At 39.5% G+C, this 22,109-nt stretch overlaps 1 protein-coding gene across 5 annotated transcripts in view; it reads right to left on the bottom strand.

Annotated features, from left to right (window-relative positions):
* Positions 1 to 22,109, bottom strand: part of ODAD2 (outer dynein arm docking complex subunit 2) — a 148,674-nt gene that overhangs the window by 91,509 nt on the left and 35,056 nt on the right. For all 5 annotated transcript variants that reach the window (XM_020895735.2, XM_070472174.1, XM_020895736.2 and 2 more), the window contains 2 exons: positions 19,340 to 19,438; positions 14,753 to 14,900 (listed from right to left, as the gene is read on the bottom strand). In XM_020895735.2, the coding sequence (XP_020751394.2) occupies positions 14,753 to 14,900; positions 19,340 to 19,438 (247 nt within the window). The remainder of the gene's footprint in view (positions 1 to 14,752; positions 14,901 to 19,339; positions 19,439 to 22,109) is intronic.

The raw sequence follows: 22,109 nt of genomic DNA, 5'->3' as shown, positions 1-22,109 counted from the left end.
GGTTTTAAAACATAAAACACTGCCTCCTCTATCATCACTGTCAGTATCATGAACCCCCTGTTTGGGACACAGGACCCCACACACCAGTTCCTCTGGTGCCTCTCTTAGAAAAAGGGAGGAAAACCATAGAGAGAATAAAAATACTAACCATAATTAACTAAGGAAAATAACATAGAAAAAAGAAAAGCAAAGAAGATAAGAGAAACAAGGCTCTTTTTCTGAATTTAAATGGTGAAAAGGAGGCAGAAAGTTCTTCCCAGGCACCTGTGGGAACAGAGCTGGGTTCTTAGATTAAAGGTTGGACAATGTAAACTGAGAGCCTCAGATCAAGAGGATTCTTCAGGCAGCAGCTTCAGACTCAGCGCAAGCAGGAGTCTGAGCAGGAAGCAAGTAGTTGTCCAACAACATGGCCCGCCCCAGTCAGGCCAGGAAAGTCCTTCCCACCAGGTCCAACTCCCTGAAGAAGAATTTCTGTCCTGCTATTCCCAGTCATACATGATGAGGAACCTTCCTGACTCCCTATTCCTGCATCTAGTTTCTTTGGTAGCAGTTTTCTGCTTAGACATTCAGCACCAGCTTGGCTTCCTCTTTCAAGTTCTTTTCATTTTTCTCTTGTAGAGTATTTCCACCTTTTGAGTTTTACTTCATTATTTACACTATAACGGATGACATAAACTTTTAAAAGCCATGTAATTGCAGCTGATGCCCAAAACATAAGATCTTGTATTTTGCTGAACTATCTTCAGGCCAATTTTGAAACCAAATGATGGAAAATATACATTTATCATTAAGTAGTTAGATCTTTATAGAAAAAAAAATTTTTTTTCTGTAAATCATCAGCTTTTTCTGAAAATCTGGAAACATATTCATAGGCTTGAGGGATTTTTTTTTAGAACAGTTTTTTATGAGGGAAAGTTAGTTTTTCCACATTTCAGGATTTACTTCTACTCTTGTCACTGACCACATTCCCCAAAGGATTATAAATCTTTCAGAATGAATACCAGCAGATGGGAGCCAAAATATTCAATGTACAGAGCCACAAACGTTAGCCAATTGCTATTCTTTAAATACCAGCTATGTCGAAGGATTTTCAAATGTCCATTCTACTTTGACCAGACGCCATAAACATCTTACTGAAGAGAAGTAGTACAAATATACAAATATGCTCCTTTTAAATTAAATCTCCCCGAGAATGTAATTAGTTGCCAATACTTATTTTCACATTTTATCATGGATTTATGTTTGTAAGGCTTTTTAAGAGCTGGAGAAAAACATAGTAAAGTATTATTTTACTAGCTTCTGAAGGGTTTTGAAGAATGCTTCCAATAAGCTTTTCCATGTCTTGAATTAATGCAATTCCTTTGCTAGCTGTCCTCCTTCCCCTCCTGCTTCCTAAACATCTCCAACCTCTGCCGGCCTTCAGATACTTTACAGTTCATGCTCCTTTCCATGACCAGCAGGCCCTCCTTCGTGGTTGCAATCACGCTTCAAACACGACGAGACAGGATGAATGTTGCTTCTCGCTTTTCTCAAAATTTCTTCTTAAAAGATGAATAGAGGCTTTTTTTAAAATAATAAAAATAAAAATGTTTTCCTGGACTTAAATGAAATTTTTGAAATAAGTATTACCCCATCCAGTATAGAGTAATATCCTCCCTTACTGTTCATAAAGAAGCAATACACATTGTCTAAGCTGAGATGAAGAATGTATTCAGGAGAAAAACAGAAAGAAAGCTGCCTGAAATCACTTTTGTATTCTTTCATTCAACAAATTTGCTTACTATTTACTTAGCTACTTGCCAAGTCTGATGCCAGGCCCTGGAGACATCCTGGGAAACAAAAACAGACTTGGGCTCTGCTTTTATGGAACTCACAGTTTAGTAAAGAAGACCAATTTTAATTTTCTAAAGTCCATCCCAGTGAACGGAAACTTTAAGTCTGAGCGGTGCCGTAAGGGAATGGGGCACAGGGCCAGGGAAACCCACACCGGGGAGGCTTTAACCAGGCCAGGGGGCATCAGGGAAGGTTCCCCTGAGGAAAGAATGCTTGGGCTGAGGTCTGGACAGAAAGCAGGCTCAGGTGATTCATCAGGTGCTGTAACGGCTTCGAGTGACCCAGTTCAGGAAAGGATGCCAGAGTTGGCAGATGGCACTGTGATGGCAGACACACTCACAGGGTCATCCCTCCTGGCGTCCTGTGAGACCCAGGGAGACAGCGCGGTGGGCAGGGGTGGCAAGGGGAGCAGAGATCCCTCTGTTCCTGTCCCCATCGTCCACAATCAGAAGGCGGGGGGTGAGACCTGGTGTGGTGACGCAACCATCACAAGCCATCCAACTGGCGTCCAAGGTCCTCAGCAGTTTTTCCTCCAAACATGCCACTCACCAAGTGAGAGCCATGACCCCTGCCAACTACTGTTTATTAATGATGACAGGGGGGCAGGCACCCAGCACAGGGCTTGGCTCAGAGACACTCTTCATCTCTCAGGAGCAGAAACGGTGGAGAGTCAGAGCCCTGAGTGAGTGGCACAGAACCACATAAGTTGAGGTAGTAAAACATATCGCTGTGCCTTCTGTTCATTTGCAGACTGATTTTATGCTGAGATTCGGCACTCATAAACCTGGGCTGCAAAAGATGAGACTCAAAAGGAAACTGCAAGGAAAAAGAGAAAATACTGTTCCAGAAAAGAAATTAGGCTCAGATTGTTGGATTGCAGGCTTGCTAAGAATTTTATTTTATTTTTTTTTGGTCAGGAATGTTTAAGGAACAATGCAAGGATTCCCTACATATTCTTTTTAAATCACCATGGAACATTTACAGAAATTGATAAGTTACTGGAATGTTACTTCAGTGAGGAAAAATCTGTAGGAAATGTAACAGTCTTTCTAAAAAGATTCACAAGAATGAACTGAATGATTATGATAATTAATAAAAGTAGCTCAGTAAAGTGACTGGATACAAAGGTGATATTCAAAAATGAGTAGCTCCCCATACACTGAGAGTAACAAATCAAAATATGTAATTTGAAAAAAGTTCCCATGCCAGTATTGGCAAAATAATAGTAGTAAAAATATCTATGAGCGAATTTCACAAGAAATGTGTTGCAAATAAATTCAGGAAAAGCTATGAAGTTTTACTGAAGTATATTAAAGATTAAATAAGTGAATGGTCATACCATATTTCCTAATAGGAATTCAACATTATTAAAACTGTAATTTATCCAAAAATAATTTACAAATTAATGTAAGTCAACCAAAATCCTAGCATCATTTTTTAGCTTTTTTTAAAAAAAACTTGGTTCTGGACTCATTGTCAAGATGATCTGGAATGGAAAATATGCAAAAAGTAGTTTAAAATATTTTAAGAAAACTCTCTGGTCAAATATTTAAATATACCAAAGCTATAATAATTAAAACAGCATGGGAACATCCAAATAAATCAACGTAGGAAGATCTGGACACAAACCCTTAAAGTGAAATGACAATATTTGATAAAAGAAACAACTCAGATCACTGAAGGAAAGAGAGGATGAACCTGTCTTCAGACTTTGACATATGACAAATTGAGAGAAATCTGCACATAACAAAGGATTAATTTGCATTAAGAATCAAAAGACAACCACACAGGAAAACAGGCAAGGTACACAATATGACTATTTGACATATGAAAACTGTATTAAGAATCAAAAGACAACCACACAGGAAAACAGGCAAGGTACACAATATGACTATTTGACATATGAAAACTGTATCAATCTCACTAAAAATCAGGAACATGCAAATTCACATAAGATACGTTTTTTCCCCTATAAAACAAAAAAAGACTGTGGATTAAAATTTATAACAGTATATCTTAATCCTTGGTGAGTAATTTTAATACCCTGGGGAGATTTTAAAGACTATCAATGTCCAGACTCCATTCCAAACCAATTCAATCCAAACTTCCATGAATGGTACCTGTGCATCAGGTCTTTGTTTTGTTAAGTACTGGGCTGATTTCATTGTGTGTCTGAGGTTGTAAACCTTTGATGTTATTACTGATAGAGTGTAAATGGATGTTTACTTTCTGAAGGGAGTTATCAAAAATTTTTTATGTGGTTGATTACTTTTCATTATATTTCCCTCTAAAATAAAAAAAAAAAAATGCAGTACTTCTCCAACTTCACTGTGCATATATTCTTTTTTAAAAAACACATCTTTACTGAGGTATAATTGATATGCAAAAATACTACATATATTTGATGCACACAATTTAATGAGGATGGACACATTCATATACCTGTGAAACCAGCACCACAATCAAGGCAATTAATATACTCATCAACTCCCAAAGTTTCTTTATGCCTCCCCACTTTTTGTACGCTAATAGAGCATGGCAACCCGCTCCAGTATTCTTGCCTGGAGAATCCCATGGACAGAGGAGCCTGGCAGGTTAAAGCCCATGGGGTCACAGAGTTAGACCCGACTGAAGCGACTCACACATGCCACAACACAATGTGAGATCACCCCCTTAAATTTTTTAAGTGCAAACAGCATTGTTAACTATGGGTATGATGTTTCAGAACTTGTTCACCTTGCATAACTGAACTTTTACACCCATTGAACAACAACTCCCCATTAGAACTATCAACATTTGAAATGTGCATACTCTTTCACGCACGCAATTCTATTTCAAACAATTCATCCTATGGAAATACATACAACGTCCAAAGCATACGTAAAAACATTTGCGGCTGCATTGTTAGAACAAAAATTGATTTGGGGAGAAAATCTAAAAGGTTACCAACAAGGGAATTGTTAAATTACTGATATATGTATAATGAAATACTATGGAGCAATTAAAAGGAGTAAGGTAGATATGAAAGATCACCAAGACATAGTATGAAATATTGAGACAAAAGGTACAATGTAGAATCACAGTCTGACTTCATTTTATGTATAAATGTTACATATGTGTATGTATATACACAAACACCTGGAGGACATTCACTTTTATTCTTTTGCATGGCTTGAATAGGTACAATGAGCATATGTCAACGTGTTATTTTATAATATTCTAAATACAGAGGAGATAAAGGATGGACCAGAAGAGGAACACAAGCCTCTGCTAGGCTCTGTGTGTCACAGAAGTATCAGCAGACCAAGAGCTGGATTAGGATCCACAGCCCCTGCCAGCAGGAAACTCAAAGGCTAGTGGATGAAAAAGGGACAGAGGAGTTCTAGACATATGTGAAATGAAACATCATTTATACCAAATCTGGTACCTCTTACTCCTCAACCCCTACACTTGGAAATTCTTCAGCATTCAAACTTCTGTAACATGTGTTTTTAACCCAAAAAAGTGAAGCAATCCACTGGGTTACATAAATCGGGAACTAGACAAAAACTTCTTTTCTCTATTTAGCCTCTGAAATAACTTTGGGTTGGAGGCATGCTTTGAGGAATAAAAAATATTGCTGTTGCAAACACATCAGTCAGCAAATTCCCTGAACAGATCTGTTACATTTTCAGATCATTACACAAAACTGCCTTAGATATCAATATTCTTTCTAATCAAAAATCATATGAATTGCTAGATGGCAGTGTGTATGCTCTAATTATGCTCTAGCTGGACTAGTTAGTGGTACGTGTTCTTGAGAGAATGAATAGAGTTAAACCTTAAGAGACCTCCCTAGAGATTTTTCATATTGTCATTTTTCAGTAGTTAAGTGTATGTGATTGCATAATGCGAGCTAGGGGCCATATACATGGTTATGATTCAATGGTGTATTTACCATACCCATATAGTTATCGTTGCCTTTTCTCCACTCTTTTTAATTTATGATTGCCCTGGGGCAAAGCAAGTTTAAAGCTCAAAAACCGAAAATATGTTACTGTTGTATCTATAGAGCTCAGAAGGTGAGGCCCCTTCGCCACTTGCACCGTCTCTTCTGCTATAAAAATAAAAGATGACTAATCCTTTCTTAGTGGGCATTATACAAGTCACACACATCTCAACCTGAATAAGTAAAATTCTTACACTACACTGTTTAGGGGCTTCTCTGGTGGCTCAGATAGTAAAGAATCTGCCTGCAACGCAAGACACCAAGGTTTGATCCCAAGTTGGGAAGGTCCCCTGGGGAAGGGAATGGGTACCCACTCCAGTATTCTCACCTGGAGAACTCCATGGACAGTCTGACAGGCTGCAGTTCATATGGCTGCAAAGAGTTGTATACAACTGAGCAGCTAACACTTCCACGTCACACTATTTAAGAAAATGTAAATGCAGTCTCTGCTGAGTAGTAATTTCATTAGAAAATGGAATTGAAGCATCTTCTGATGACGATCAGGTAACTTTTTTAAAAAGTCCTCCCACTCTTTTCATCTTGGAGACTATTTTTAAAATCAACTCATAACAGTGTCAAAACATGTGTATTAACTTAAAGCATGTTTCTCAGGAAAGTGGTACTAATTTTCCTTCTCAACTACTGGAGTTTATCTGGATGCATAAGCAGTGACCACTGTTTTCCATTTTTGGAAGATTCTTTTTAATAATAATAACACTGCACTGTCACATTCTCTCATCTCTTTAAGTAAAACCTAGTGCACTCTGATACTGCCTCCCAAAAATGAACACAGAATTCCTTTGTGCAGTAGTAGTCCATGCATAACTAGTCACTTACTCAGAGTGAAAAAAAGCCAAACAGGAGAGAAAATAGGAGTGTTCAACACTGAGGCCTTTGGGTCCCCTGGGCTCTGAGCTTCTGGACCGAGGGACAGAGCAACCTGGCAACAAGCAATAACCATAGACTCTGGACGCCTTCCCGGCCCACAGCCACCTTCTGTGTGGCCTGGAGTGAAGCATTTCTCAACTTTTCCACCAATGAAACAGGGATCACACTACCTGCCACTCCATCCCCAAAACCAAGTAATGGGAAAGGAATTTAATTAACTGTAATTGACACAAACTACATCAAAATTCCTCTGATGAAAAACCATATAACTCCCAGCTTCCACTTGGGAGAACTCTAACCAATGAAGGTCGTGTGTGTGTGTGTATGTCTATGTGTGTGTCTTAATCAATTCGTGGAAGATCATGCAGGAACTGAGCACCACAAACGCAGTCTTTAACAAAGGTTTTCAAGTCTGAAAATGTCTTTGCCAAGAATACTCCTCCAGAGAGGAAATCGAAACGTTCCAGGGAAGGAGCCTGGAAAGTCTCTTCAGAAGCCTCCTGGGATTTCTGATGGGACATCCTCTATTAATAGATGTTGCCCTGAAGTAGAGTCCTCGTCACTGCTGAGCTGGGGGAACCACCATGGATCTTCACATCTCATGGCCTGAGGATTCAGAGCTTGTGGATACATAACAGAGGAAGAACCAGCAAGATCCTTGGCTCACGTGAAAGGTCAAACCAACACAAGTTTAATCACATAGAATAAATAAATTAGCCACTAGCTCTCACCAACACATCATGGATGGTAGGAGAGGATTAATATGTGATGCCGCGCCATGATCATAAGCTGTCACTCGGCGGTCCATGCTAGCCACTCTCTGCTGAGTGACCTGTGATCAGATGCCACGGTCACCCTTCTAGAACTTGGGAACAAAGTTTGCCCCACCATCATACTCTAGGCTGATAACATACTTCTGAATTTAAAAAGTCCTTCTTTCCCCAGCCTTCATATATCTAGCTCTTCACAGTGTTAACATGTAGGAGTTATCAACTGAAGGGAAAATGACTTTATTTTTTCTCTTATTGCTTCAAACTTTAATTTTTTGTCTTCCTTTAATTAATCTTTTTAATCCACTAACAGGTTGCAAAAAATTACCAAATAAAATGTTACCCCTTTTTTAAAGATTTTTTTTTAATGTGGACCATTTTTAAAGTCCTTATTGAATTTGTTACAATATTGTTTATGTTTTGTTTTTTCAGTCACAAGGCAATGCAGGATCCTAACTCCCTGACAAGGGATCAAACCCACACTTCCTGCACTGGAAGGGGAAGTCTTAACCACTGGACAGCTAGGGAAGTCCCCAGATGTTACTTTCTTTAAGATTAAAAAAAAAAAAAAAAAAAAAAGACCAACAAAGCAATCTGCTTATAAGGTGGCAAACTAATATTTAAAGGCTGCCATTTAATATAAATATTTTGATTCATAAACACTGTGTTAGTTGTATGTACTAATTCAAGCACTATAGTTTCTGATTAGCTTGTTAAGAGGTCACATTCAGTCATGAATAAAAAGACACAAACAGGCCCATATGCTCACATTTTCCTAAGCCTTTCATTCCTCTACCAAAAAGGTAACCCCCTTTCTAACGAAAATTGGAGCGTCAACCCTTTATTTCCAACTACTGTATGGATCTTTCTATTTGGATATTTCACTCTCTCCAAACTTAATCTGCACCAACCCAGATCCTCCTGACAAACTGGCCTGCCTTCTCTCTTGGCCCTTTCCTGGCTGCTTCCAAGAACACTACCCCATTCCAAGGCCCCAACACTCTCCATCAGGGCCACAGGTCACTGGCCTCCGGTCTTTCCATTGGGATTAATTTTGCAAACCACCTGCTGCTGAACTCAGCTTTTTAAAGCAATGCTTTTATCTGCCTGCTTCCCCAGGGATCAAAATCTCAGGTGCAGAAACAGTCATCCTGCAGGGAGGAGTTACACCTGGGAAAGTGGCCCTGGGGAACACACCCTGGATTCCTCCATTGGGCAGCAAATCCTCAAGAATAAGCCCAGAGAACAAAGCCCTTCCCAGTAGGGCTCCAAATCTGCTTGCTGATGTCATTCCACATGAGCCTGGGGCTACGGGGCAGAGGTCTTATCCTCAAATGACATCCCTCCAAAATGCCCACAGGGTACATAAAGCAGGATTCTAGACCTAGCCTCTGAGATCCCTTCCAGCTATCTTAAAGTTCATCAACCATTTTCTAGTCTCCTCTGTGTTCTCTTGAATTTCCCTATCCTATAGTTTTAAATTCCATATCCAAACCAGCTTCAACCCACAAAGAAATGGATTCCAACAGGCTTTCAACTCTGGATCCAGAAATTCATTCTTCAGTTTTCAGGATACTTACGCCAAGGCAGAGGTCCCCAACCTCTGAAATCTAATGCCTGATGATCTGAGGTGGAGCTGATGTAATAATAAGAGAACTAAAGTACACAATAAATGCAATGCGCTTGAATCATCCCAAAACCATCCTCCCATTCCTGGTTCATAGAAAAATTGTCTTCCACGAAACCTTTCCCTGATGCCAAAAAAGGCTGGGGACTGCTGCACTAAGGTGTATGAAATGTAGATCTACTTATAATTATGATCTTTCAGCATTTTATATCATGTTACTAAAGAGTACCTGCATGCATGTGTGCTAAGTCACTTCAGTCACGTCCGATTCTTTGAGACCCTATGGACTGCAGCCTCCAGGCTCCCCCATCCGTGGGATTCTCCAGTCAAGAATCCTGGAGTGGGCTGCTGTGTCCTCCTCCAGGGGAACTGCCCAACCCAGGGACCAAACCCCCATCTCTTACGTCTCTTGCACTGGCAGGTGGGTTCTTTACCACTGGCACCACCTGGGAAGCCCAAAGAGTACCTACTTATAATAATATTAGAATACTTGTGGTGAAATCCACATTTCCAAGCCACAACAACAAATCCCCCACTCGCCTCCTATCTCACAAAGGTGTTCAATACATTTCTGATTTAGAAAACAGTAAAACTTACTGTACTTTTAGAGCATTAGTGTGGGGTACAGACCTTAACAACTGTCTCCCCCAGTCACTGATACTCATATATAGCAAAATATCTTTGTTACAAGATTTTGAACCAACCATGAATGGGGGAAAGATAATATTCATACAAATGCAGCAAGGAAACAATATGTCTCCAAGGAGAAGGGGGGCAGGAAAGGGAGAAGGGGGAGCAAGAGAAGGTGGAGAAGGACACCAACAGCAGAGGGAACAGCACTATTCTCAAGGAGCTGAGAGTGAAGGATGGTCTGGCCCCTTGGGAACCTCATTTTGTCACTGTCCCTCCTGAGCAAAAGATGGAGAGGCAAGCCTTGAAGACATCCTGCAAGATTCAGAAACAAGATTAATCAGCTGTAGCTGATGAGACATACAAGCTGTGAGAAGATAAGTACAGAAGGTAGCTGAATAAGGAACTTATTACTTCATTTAGAATTGAAGCCCAGAGTCATCAGTGATGTGGGGGAAAAGACATTGGAAGGCTGGTGAATAAAAATGCAATGTATCCATTAGTTTAAAAATTAAATCGTGTTCTAAAACTCCAGTTTTAAAGAATATACACATATGTAAAATGTGCAAGTTGAAATGGATGTGTGTCAAAGCCAAATTATTAAAGACTTAGTCCCTTTATCATGTGCCAAGATCTGAGCTCATAGCTCTGGATAAATACTAAGTTGTATCACTCATTGACTTGTTTGGGTATTAATGAACTCATCAAAACTTTTTCAACAATCAGAGACATTGCTGTACTTGGAAAATGGTAAGCGAAGAGTCAGGTCAACATGAACATTTCTCTGCTGGATGAAGTTTAAATTTACATAATTTTGTAAATTACAGTATCAGGTTTATTTATTTTGAGATTATCTAGAGAGATTCAAATTTGCATTTCACAGATTTTTCATATCCTTTTGTGTCTCCACAGAAAAACATTTATCTGTGTTGAAAATCCTAAAAGCTTTTGTAGATATACTTTTTCTTTTATTGGCTATGTTAAGAATATTTACCTGTGGGGAACTATAATAATTCCAAGCCATTTACTGTCTGGCCAAAAGTATCACATTTGCACACAAGTTACTGAGGGGTAACTTGTGTGAGTTTGAGTAGCACTTCATCAATACACACTTTCCTGAGCTGTTCTGGGAGCACAACAGTGCATCTCTTTTTAATCCACCACTATATGCATTTATCCCAAATAGTTGAAAAATGCAGGCTAGTGACTCAGTAATGAAACACTCTTAGCAGTGTTAATGGGGAGGATACTGTGGAGGATGCCGGGTGCCACCAACCCACGGTTTGCCCCCTTATGTCCTTGGGGAGGAAATTCTTTCTGTTCTTAGCACCAGGATCAGTTACACTCATTGGCAAGGGGGTTGTTTTTACCTTATGATGGAAAGAGTCCCTCAATGTATGAACTCACTGTATTTCTTCCTTTTATTGGTTACCAAAATCTTAAAGCAAAAGCCAAAGACCATCTGTGCGGGTCATTAGACTCCCCACCTTATGTTGTTTATAATAATAATGTGCAATAGAAAGAATTATCGTTGCCAACAGGGGCTGAGCCCTTCGTGCTAAAGTACTTAGATGTGTTAGAGCTCACCTAATAGTAATAATAATCCTAAAAGGTGAGATCTTTTATCTTGCCATCTTGAACAACTAGGAGACCAAAGCTTACAGAGGACGTCCAGCACCCCCAAGGCTGCTGAGATAGTAGGCGGTGGAAGCCCAACTCAGCTTAAGACTTGTTGACATTGAAGGTCGTGTCTCTAACTGTTCCATTATTCTGCCTCCTGGCCTGGCTGATGCTTCTGCTGTTCGGATTCTTTATCTACTTTTATTAATGAAAAAAAGTTAACAGACCCAAATTCTACGCATAAACACCAGGGCTCTTCCAAATCTTCTTCCAGAGGCCGTGTCCAAGCCCCAGTGCCTGTCTGACTCAAGTGTTGGTGGCAGAGATCACTGGGGCCAGTGTGTCCTCAGATAACACACTCCTTGTGCGTAGAGGCTATGGGTGGCCCTGTGACTCAGGAAAGGTCAGGAAGGTCTCCAGAGTCTGGGCATGGCTGCCCTGCCTGCAGGACTGGCCACTGTGCTGACTGGGTGGTTTGTGAAGAAAGACTCCTGCCAAGGTGGGGGCAGAACTGTGGGACTGAAACGTCAGCCTGTGCTCCACAAGACTGCTTCCAAATTCCAGCAAATGTGACTCTTCCAGATTCCAGAATAAGAAATTGGAATTCCTAGCACTGCCCAGGAATTCCTGAAATCATGTTACTTCATATGTGTTGCTAAATTTTATTTACATGCAACTAAATAGTAAGGATGACTATAATGGTAAATTATTTCTGTAATAAACCACAAGTCTTTTTCATGATAGAAATGCTAAAAATTTCAGAGGTTTTTTTTTAAGGAAAAAAAAAGAAAACTATACATATTACATTGACATGTAAAAGTGATCTCCACCTGATATTTGATAACAGTAAACACTAGAAGAGGGAATATCACACAAAATAAACGCTAAATAAAAGCCATTTTAAAAGTTGAAAGAAAAAAGTAAAATTTTTATCATTTATGAGATATTCTTAAAATATAATTTTAAAATACACAGAGCAAAGCGTCAATTGTCCTATCCAATAGTCTTGATTTTTATTTCAGTACAAATATGCCAGATGTTAAAAAATTTTTTCTTTCATTTTGCATTGCCACCAGTCAAACTGTTAAGAAACTTCCAAAAGCAGAGCCAAGGTGGGCATTAGGGTTTGCTTCATATACCCTCATTTTCTTTTTCAATGATGAAAATATGTTATCTGCTTGCCCTGAATCTGATTTAACCATTGAGGTTAAATGGTTTGCTAATTATCAGTAGCTAATCAGATCGTTTGCTAATTCAGATTTTAGATCAGTTTCTGGTATCATGATGGACTTGCACAACCCACATTCACATCTTCCTCACTTTGCATTTCCTTTGTTAAATTACTTGCAAAGAACAAATTGTAATACATAATATATACAATACAGTGAATATGTAAAACACTGAAAAAGTGCCCAAGTACATCCAAATGGCTTACCGTTCAGATTTCCAGCAAGTTCGGCAAGGTTACAAGAATCACAGGTCAAAATTTCACATTTAATGACTTATTTTGCTTCACAAAGTTGTTATTTCTTAGAACACCACTAATAGGATTTGTGTAAAGGATACGATGCATATAAATGTACCATTTATTTTTGCAAGAATGACTCGCCATCCTGCACATACACGTTCAGAGCACGGCAATAAGTGAGGCTGACCACCCGGGCTGGGACCACTTTTCTCTCACTGGCTCCTGTCCTGATGCCTGGAAATGTCTACCTTCACCTTTGATTCTGCTGCCAGAATTTTCTTTTTCTAAACTTTACTGAGGGTTAACTGGCAAATTGAATTGTATATCTCAGCAGTCCCCAACCTTTTTAGCACCAGGGACCAGTTTCATGGAAAACAATTTTTCCATGGACCAGGAAGGCGATGCTTTTGAGATGATTCTTGTAAGAAGCATGTAACCTGGACTCCTCACATGCAATGTTCACAGTAGGGGTCGTGCTCCTATGAGAATCTAGTGCTGCCACTGACCTGACAGGTGGTGTAGCTCAAGTGGTAATGCAAGCGATAAGGAACTGCTGTAAATACAGGTGACGCTTCACTCACTAGCCTGCTACTTACCTCCCGCTGTGTGCCCAGTTGCTAACAGTCCACGGACTGACACAGGGGACCCTGATACTTTGGGAATCCTTGGTATATCTAATGTGCACAGGTGTGTTGCTTTGACAACCACAAACACTGCAGAATGATTACTAAGATAGTCAACTTGTCCTGCTCTCCACGATGTCAGTAGATTCCTTTGAACCCATCATGTCTTCAGGAAGATTATCAAACTTTAACTGTCAACTTTAATTCTAATTTCCCATTTGCCCAGTTTCTTGACTAATTTTTCTCAGGATTCAGGAAAACATAAAAATTTTCTGAGAAGAGCTTAGAACTGCAGCTAAGATGATGCCAACAGAGGAAGTGGACATATTTTTCTTTTAGGAAAAACTTTTTTAGCTTACTTATACCTACCAGACTGCTCACCTGGCGGCAGGGGGAGCTTTTCTGAATTCATGAAAATGTGCATACAGGCTGTTTGAGCTGTCAGCTTGGGATGATCTCAAAGGTACAGGAAAAGTACCCTTCAGTAATTTAGGAGTCATGTAAATTTCTTTAAATAAGCAAAGCCTAGCAAATGCAGGAGGACAAGCTGAGGTAAGTCAGAGTGTTGTTTTCATAAGGACTTCTGGGTGGTAACTTTAGACAGGGCCTAGCTAGATTCACTGTCCAACATCAGAAATTAACATTGATCTGGGTTTGAGCAAATCATTTTCCTTGCCCCACCCCACATTCAAGGAGTTAAATACAATATGGGTCATTTATTTATTATTACAAAATGTTTTCACACATGGCATCTCACTTAAGAGAGTGACAGAAACAGACCAACACATATTTTAAGTACCTTCAATGTATCAGACACCACACCACATCTTTCAAGTGTGTTTTCTCAGTCCTTAAAATAATCCTAGAGTGAGTATTACTAATTTTACTCCATGGGTCGGGAAGATTAAAGCTGCAAACCATACATTTCAATAGTCACAGATAGTTAGTGATACAATCTAGAATTCAGTATAAATCCAATTTCAAAACCCCTTGCTCTTTCCATCATGCCATCCTGCTAGTCACACAGTGGTGTAAGTCACAATATCTGATGGCTGCCATGGTCCACTGCCCTCTCCCCAGCTAGGGGAGAGGGCTGGTACCAGGCAGCCCAACTGCTCCATGAGGACAAATCTCACTATCCTCAGAGTAATAAGACCTTCCTATGTGCACACTTAAATAATAATAGGGATAGTTACTACTCTTACTTGAAAGAAATATATAGTAAACTTGAAAGCAGAATATATATTTTTGGGAAAAATTTTAAAATAAACATTGCAAATACAGTATAAAAGGTTTCTCTCTCACCTTCAAATATTTCACCAGCTTCTGAATTTGCCAATATTCTGATGGCAAATCTGCATTTGCTTCCTGACGATGATCAGGTTGTTCTTCATCTTCCTCACTTTCTGAGGAGCTGTCACTAATAATTTCCTCAATCTTTTCAACACTCTTGCTAGGAACAACAACATATAATAAGTATGTTTATGCTACAGTATATTTATGTTACTATTTCAGCAACATGCATTGATAACATAAGCTATGGATAAGATACCAACACCACCTGAATTGTGGAAGATCTTTGTTAATGTCTACATGAGGGGATGAATAAACACATGCCTTTATAGCAGGTGCATTTCAATATTATTGCTATGATGCAATAATAATAAAAAAAGTAGTAAAAAATGAAAAGATATTAGGTAAATGATCTAAGACTCCCACTTGTCATAGTGGTTAAATAAATAATGTGTGGCTATTTATATTTGTTTCTTCTATTTCGTTACTTGAAATTGAACACAATTGAAAACTCAGTTTTCCAATTCCACTGGCCACATCACAATTGCTCAACAGTCATGTATGTCTAGCGGCTACCACACAGGACAGCTCAGAAATAAACCATTTCTATTACTGCAGGAAGTTCAGCTGGGCAACACTGCCAGTGCCCCAAAGGGAAAGGCATTTACTCCCTTACCAAAGAGAGTTCACTTTATTCTACCCTGTTCTGAGGCTTTTAATGCAATATCAAGGTCATGGACACATGGAATATATTGAATTCACTCTTACTTTCTTTCTTTCTCTCTCTATCCCCCCAAGTGTGCTCTCCATAAACATCTTTTTTTTTTCCCCCATTTGGAAGCATAGTAGGAGGACGGGTAGTTGTCCAGTTTCATTAATTCTAAAGGTTCTACTATTCTCTTAATTTCTCAAAGACTTTTTGGCACAGAGAGCTCCAATTCTTGTACTTTCAAAAGTCAGAAATGTACAACTGTGCTCTCTGAAACACAGGGCGGTGAAATCCTGAACCAAGTGCCTGGTCCAACTGAACAAGCCACATGAACTGAGTGTCAGTTTTACGTATTCTCTTGTCCAAAAGATGTCAGGAAACCTGAATTGGTTACAGGGGAAAATCTGACAGATCAGATTAGTAGACCTGGAAGACGTTATACTAAGTGAAATTAGTCAGAGAAAAACAAATAGTATATCACTTCACTTATATGTGGAACCTCAAAACAAAACAAAACAAAACAAAAACAAAAACAAGCAAAAAACAACCAAATTCATAGAAATCAGACTTGTGGTTACCAGAGTTGGAGGGAGGAGAAATTGGAGGAAGAAGGTAAAAAGATACACAGTTATAAGATAAATAAGTACTAAGGATGTAATGTACAACATGCTGACTACAGTTAACACTGCTGTGGGGTGTATTTGAAAGTTGCTTAGAGAGTAAATCTAAGTTTTCATCATGAGGTAAAAATTACTTGTAACTATATAAGGAGATGGAACTTAACTGAACCTATTGCAATCATTCCACTATATATATATATATGTATGTATGTATAAAAGTTATTAAGGGGTACACCACAAGCTTTGACTGTGTTGATCACAACAAACTGTGGAAAATTCTTCAAGAGATTGGAATACCAGACCACCTGAGCAGCCTCCTGAGAAATCTGTATGCAGGTCAAGAAGCAACAGTTAGAACTGGCCATGGAACAAAAGACTGGTTCCAAATTCAGAAAGGAGTACATCAATGCTGTATACTGTCCCTCTGCTTGTTTAACTTATATACAGAGTATATCATGCAAAATACCAGGCTAGATGAAGCACAAGCTGGAATGAAAATTGCCGGGAGAAATACCAGTAACCTCAGATATGCAGATGATACCACTCTTATGGGAGAAAGTGAAGAAGAACTAAAGAACCTCTTGATGAAAGTGAAAATAGGAGAGTGAAAAAGTTGTCTTAAAACACAACATTCAGAAAACTAAGATCATGGCATCTGGTCCCGTCACTTCATGGCAAATAGATGGGGAAACAATGGAAACAGTGAGAGTTATTTTCTTGGGCTCCAAAATCACTGCAGATGATGACTGCAGCCATGAAATTAAAAGACACTAGCTCCTTGGAAGAAAAGCTATGACAAACCTTTTTAACAACATGTTGAAAAGCTGCTGCTGCTGCTAAGCTGCATTAGTCATGTCCAACTCTGTGCAAAAGACATTACTTTCTGACAAAATTCAACACCCAGTGGCATTAAAACTCTCAGAAAAATGAGAATAGCGGGGAACTTCCTCAACTTAATAAAGAATATCTGCACAAAAACTATCACCATACTTACTGGTGAAAGACAGAATGCTGTCCTCTTAAGACAAAGAAGGAAGGAAGGACTTTCACCTTGATCACTGATAGTAAACATAGTATTGGTGTTTCTACTTTTGGATGTAAATCTAATAAAACATGTACTGGACTTTTATGCTGAAAATTACAAACTGCTGGTGAAAGAAACCAAAGCCTTAAATAAACAGTCATACAGTCTACACAGTAAAGATATGAATTTTCTTAAAATTGATATAGGGTTTCAGTGTAACTTCTATCAAAATCTTCAGTGTTCAGTCACTCAGTTGTGTCTGACTCTTTGTGACTCCATGGACTGCAGTACCCCAGGCTTGCCTGTCCTTTACCATCTCTCAGAGCTTGCTTAAACTCATGTTCATTGAGTCGGTGATGCCATCCAACCATCTCGTCCTCTGTTGTCCCCTTCTCTTCCTGCCTTCAGTCTTTTCTAGTATCAGGGATGATGGGAGAACAAAAGTGGTTGTGACCATAACAGGGTAGCCAGAGGACATGTATGGGGTGAACAGTTCTCTAGCCTGGTCGCCACGGTCACCATACAAAATCACACATGATAAAATGACACTGAACTATATGTTGTATCAATGGAGGGAAAGGGCAAATTAGCCAAGATGGTGGTGGTCAGGCTCTCTTGCCCCACAGTTCGCTTTCTTGCCCCACAGCCTCTCATCTTGCCCCATGTTTTGTAAATACATGGTTATGTGACAGCTGACATCACTTACAGCACTGTGCATCCGTATGATGATGCACCCACTTGGCCGTGTGCCACTTCCGTTCTGTATACCTGAAAAGCCCTAGAGCCTGCCTTATGTCTGTGTTATGGCCATGTTATGGCCGCATTAGGGATGTGTTATGGCTGTGTCTGCTGGGTCAACCACAAGAGAATGCAGCGTGTCTGCTGCTACAGCTGCTATGCCAGTCAGGAGAGAATAGACGTGTCTGCAGTTTCTACGATTCCTTAAGTTTTCTTCCGGCTTCGCTCCTTCCCTACCCTGGGTTCAATGAACAGTGACACAGCAAAACACATATACATTGTACCAATGTTAATTTCCTGGTTTTGATCTTGTACAGTAGTTATGCAAGATGCAGGATTTAACTGTTGGGGGAAACTAGGTGAAGGGCATATGGGATCTCTCTGCACTATCTCTGCAACTTTCTGTGAATCTACAAATATTTCAAAGAACTTTTTAAGAATTGTCCAAAAAATTGAATAATTTATTATGCCTAACTTCCCAAGATGGCATATATGTTGTAGAGGTTCTTAAAGTTTGTTTTCTTTCAAACTGTGCAAATTTTATATATGAAATTCCTGCCATTTCTCCCTGCCTCCTAAACGTAAAAGTAGCTGAACTTTCTCCCCAGATACATCACTTTTATTGTCAAACTGAAAATTGGGTAAGAAGCTTAACAGTTGGTCTTCGACTAAGGGCTGTTTTAATGAGAAATAACATATGTCACTTTAGAATTAGCAGAGCCATTGGTGATCAGTAAGTAAGGCTCAGAAAGATGACAATTTTGCTATGACAGAGGCAAGAGATTAGCTAAGGGTCCTGTTTTGCTACCATTCCCTGGGTTGGGAAGATCTCCTGGAGTGGGAAATGGCAATCCACTCCAGTATTCTTGCCTGAAAAATCCCATGGACAAGGGAGCCTGGCAGTCTACAGTCCAAAGGGTTGTAAAGAGTTGAACATGACCGAGCAACTGAACATGCATGTAGTTAACTGCTCTTTGCATTAAATATATGTGTTTACAAACAGTTAGCTAACTGCATTTAACTCCACATTAGGGACACACAGTTTTCTGGGGCAGGAGCCCTCTGTACCCTTCTTTGCTTGGCCAAGCAATAAAGGTATTCTTTTCTACTTTATCCCCCCCAAAATAGGTCCACATTGAAAATTATCCTGTATATTTAAACAAACCCACTATTACCATTCTTATAGCATTTTTACTATATCAACAGAGATAATCATAAGACCCTAATGTGAAAGTAAAACACCATCAACCAGTATTAACTAGCTGTTAAGTACGAGTGTCTTTAAAGAACTGATCTTCAAGTGGTAAAGAATCTGTTTGCAATTCAAGAGACTCAGAAGACATGGGTTCAATCTGCAGGTCGGGAAGATCCTCTGGAGAAGAAATGGCAACCCACTCCAGTACTCTTGCCTAGAGAATCCCATGGACAGAGAAGCCTACTGGGCTACAGTCCATAGGGTCGTGAACAGTTAGACATGACTGAGCATGCACACGTTAACAGAAACTCACCGAATTAACTGTGCTCTTCCAGATGAAAGAGATGATCTGGACTTTTCAAGTTTTCCTCCATGTTTTTCTACTTGGGTGTCTCTTAGTGTATTTCTGCTCCTAAAGAAATACCAATTGTATTAATTACTTATGTTAATAGAATATTAAAAATATAAATGTGTACAAATATTCCATCATTATCATGCACCCAAATGATGTGTTTTCCTGACAGACAATGACTGTGAGTTTCAGTCTAATCTGACACCTGAGAGGTCTCTTCTGCCCTGCAAGCAGAGCCATGCATTTTATATACTGGAGAAACACTTGTCCAGTATTTCTTCGTGCCAGAAACAGGTCTTCACAGCTTGCTATCACTGGAAAGGTCCTTCAGTCTATGTCTTCTGCCCTGAGTCCCAACTGCCTGTGTTCTCCTTGCCCACCCGACATCACAGCAGGGCCTGTGTCTGATATTCTGGACATTCTCAAGCTTAGTATACTCCTTGGCACATACTGGTTTGCATTAAATCCTTGTTTGGTAAATTCTTAACTGAAAAAAAAATAAGCACATGGAAAAAGCAGTATTTTATAATTCATCCCCCAGTTAACAGATGAGAACATACACTTATCATTTTCAGACTCACTCTTTCATAGAGAGCCAAAAGGTCAAATACCCGCAAATCAGGGAGAATCAGAGGAGCAAGGTGTCTCACCTCCCACAAGTCTCCCCTCTCTCAGCTCTCTGAGTCTGTGTCCAAAATACAATCACCTGTGGTTCTTGGAATCCCTATAGGTGAGTGTCCCCACATGACCAGTAGGGAGCCCGTTCTTAAATCAATAAGGGGACAACATGGAACATTAAAAATAGGCTGAAACTTGTAACCCATTTGCTAAAACTTCACAAAGTGCTCTAGGTGCTTCTGACTGCTGTGGTGTTGGTAACATTGGCCTTTATTCTTTGCTTTGGCACCAATTTACAAAGGGTCCTGAATGGAGCTAGGCTTGTACATTTCAGACTTTCATAAAACCAGTGTCCACTTTACTCAGGCCTGTCACATGTTTCAGATTCTATCCTTTTTATAGTATTCACTTAAAGTTCTCTTAATACACATGGTACCACCTCTATGAAGTTTCCCCTAATTAACTCCACATGACTTTATATTTATTTTTTTATTGATTTATTTAATTGAAGGCTAATTACTTTATTGTACTGAAAGCTAATTACTTTTTTGCCATACATCGACATGAATCAGCCATGGACGCGCATGTGTTCCCCATCCAGAGCCCCCCTCCCACCTTCCTCCCCATCCCATACCCTAGGGTCATCCCAGTGCACCAGCCCTGAGCACCCTGTCTCATGCATCGAACCTGGACCAGCAATCCACTTCACATATGATAATATACATGTTTCAACACTACCCTCTCAAATCATCCCCACCCTTGCCTTCTCCCACAGAGCCCAAAAGACTGTTCTTTACATCTGTGTCTCTTTTGCTGTCTCATATATAGGGTCAATGTTACCATCTTTCTAAATTCCATATATATGCGTTAGTATACTGTATTGGTGTTTTTGACTTACTTCACTCTGTATAATAGGCTCCAGTTTCATCCAACTCATTAGAACGGATTCAAATGTATTCTTTTTAATGACTGAGTCATATTCCACTGTGTATATGTACCACAGCTTCCTTATCCATTCATCTGCCTATGGGCATCTAGGTTGCTTCCATGTCCTGGCTATTATAAACAGTGCTGTGATGAACATTGGGGTACACTTGTCTCTTTCAATTCTGGTTTCCTCAGTGTATGCCCAGCAGTGGGATTGCTGAGTCATATGGCATTTCTATTTCCAGTTTTTTAAGGAATCTCCACACTGTTCTCCATTGTGGCTGTACTAGTTTGCATTCCCACCAACAGTGTAAGAGGGTTCCTTTTTCTCTACACCCTCTCCAGCTTTTATTGTTTGTCGACTTTTTGATGGCAGCCATTCTGACGGCCGTGAGATGGTACCTCACTGTGTTTTTGATTTGCATTTCTCTGATGATGAATGATATTGAGCATCTTTTCATGTGTTTGTTAGCCATCTGTATGTCTTCTTTGGAGAAATGTCTGGTTAGTTCTCTGGCCCATTTTTTTGATTGGGTCATTTATTTTTCTGGAATTGAGCAGCAGGAGCTGCTTGTATATTTTTGAAATTAATTCTTTGTCAGTTGCTTCATTTGCTATTATTTTCTCCCATTCTGAAGGCTGTCTTTTCACCTTGCTTATAGTTTCCTTTGTTGTGCAAAAGCTTTTAAGTTTCATTAGGCCCCATTTGTTTATTTTTGCTTTTATTTCCATTATTCTGGGAGGTGGGTCATAGAGGATCCTGCTGATTTATGTCAGAGAGTGTTTTGCCTATGTTTTCCTCTAGGAGTTTTATAGTTTCTGGTCTTACATTTAGATCTTTAATCCATTTTGAGTTTATTTTTGTGTATGGTGTTAGAAAGTGTTCTAGTTTCATTCTTTTACAAGTGGTTGATCAGTTTTCCCAGCACCACTTGTTAAAGAGATTGTCTTTTCTCCACTGTATATTCTTGCCTCCTTTGTCAAAAATAAGGTGTCCATAGGTGCATGGATATATCTCTGGGCTTTCTATTTTGTTCCATTGATCTATATTTCTGTCTTTGTGCCAGTACCATACTGTCTTGATGACTGTAGTTTTGTAGTATAGTCTGAAGTCAGGCAGGTTGATTCCTCCAGTTCCATTCTTCTTTCTCAAGATTGCTTTGGCTATTCGAGGTTTTTTGTATTT

This window comes from Odocoileus virginianus, chromosome 9, assembly GCF_023699985.2.
Source record: "Odocoileus virginianus isolate 20LAN1187 ecotype Illinois chromosome 9, Ovbor_1.2, whole genome shotgun sequence".
Classification (NCBI taxonomy): Eukaryota; Metazoa; Chordata; class Mammalia; order Artiodactyla; family Cervidae; genus Odocoileus; species Odocoileus virginianus.
This window is presented reverse-complemented; position numbering and strand designations above follow the sequence as displayed.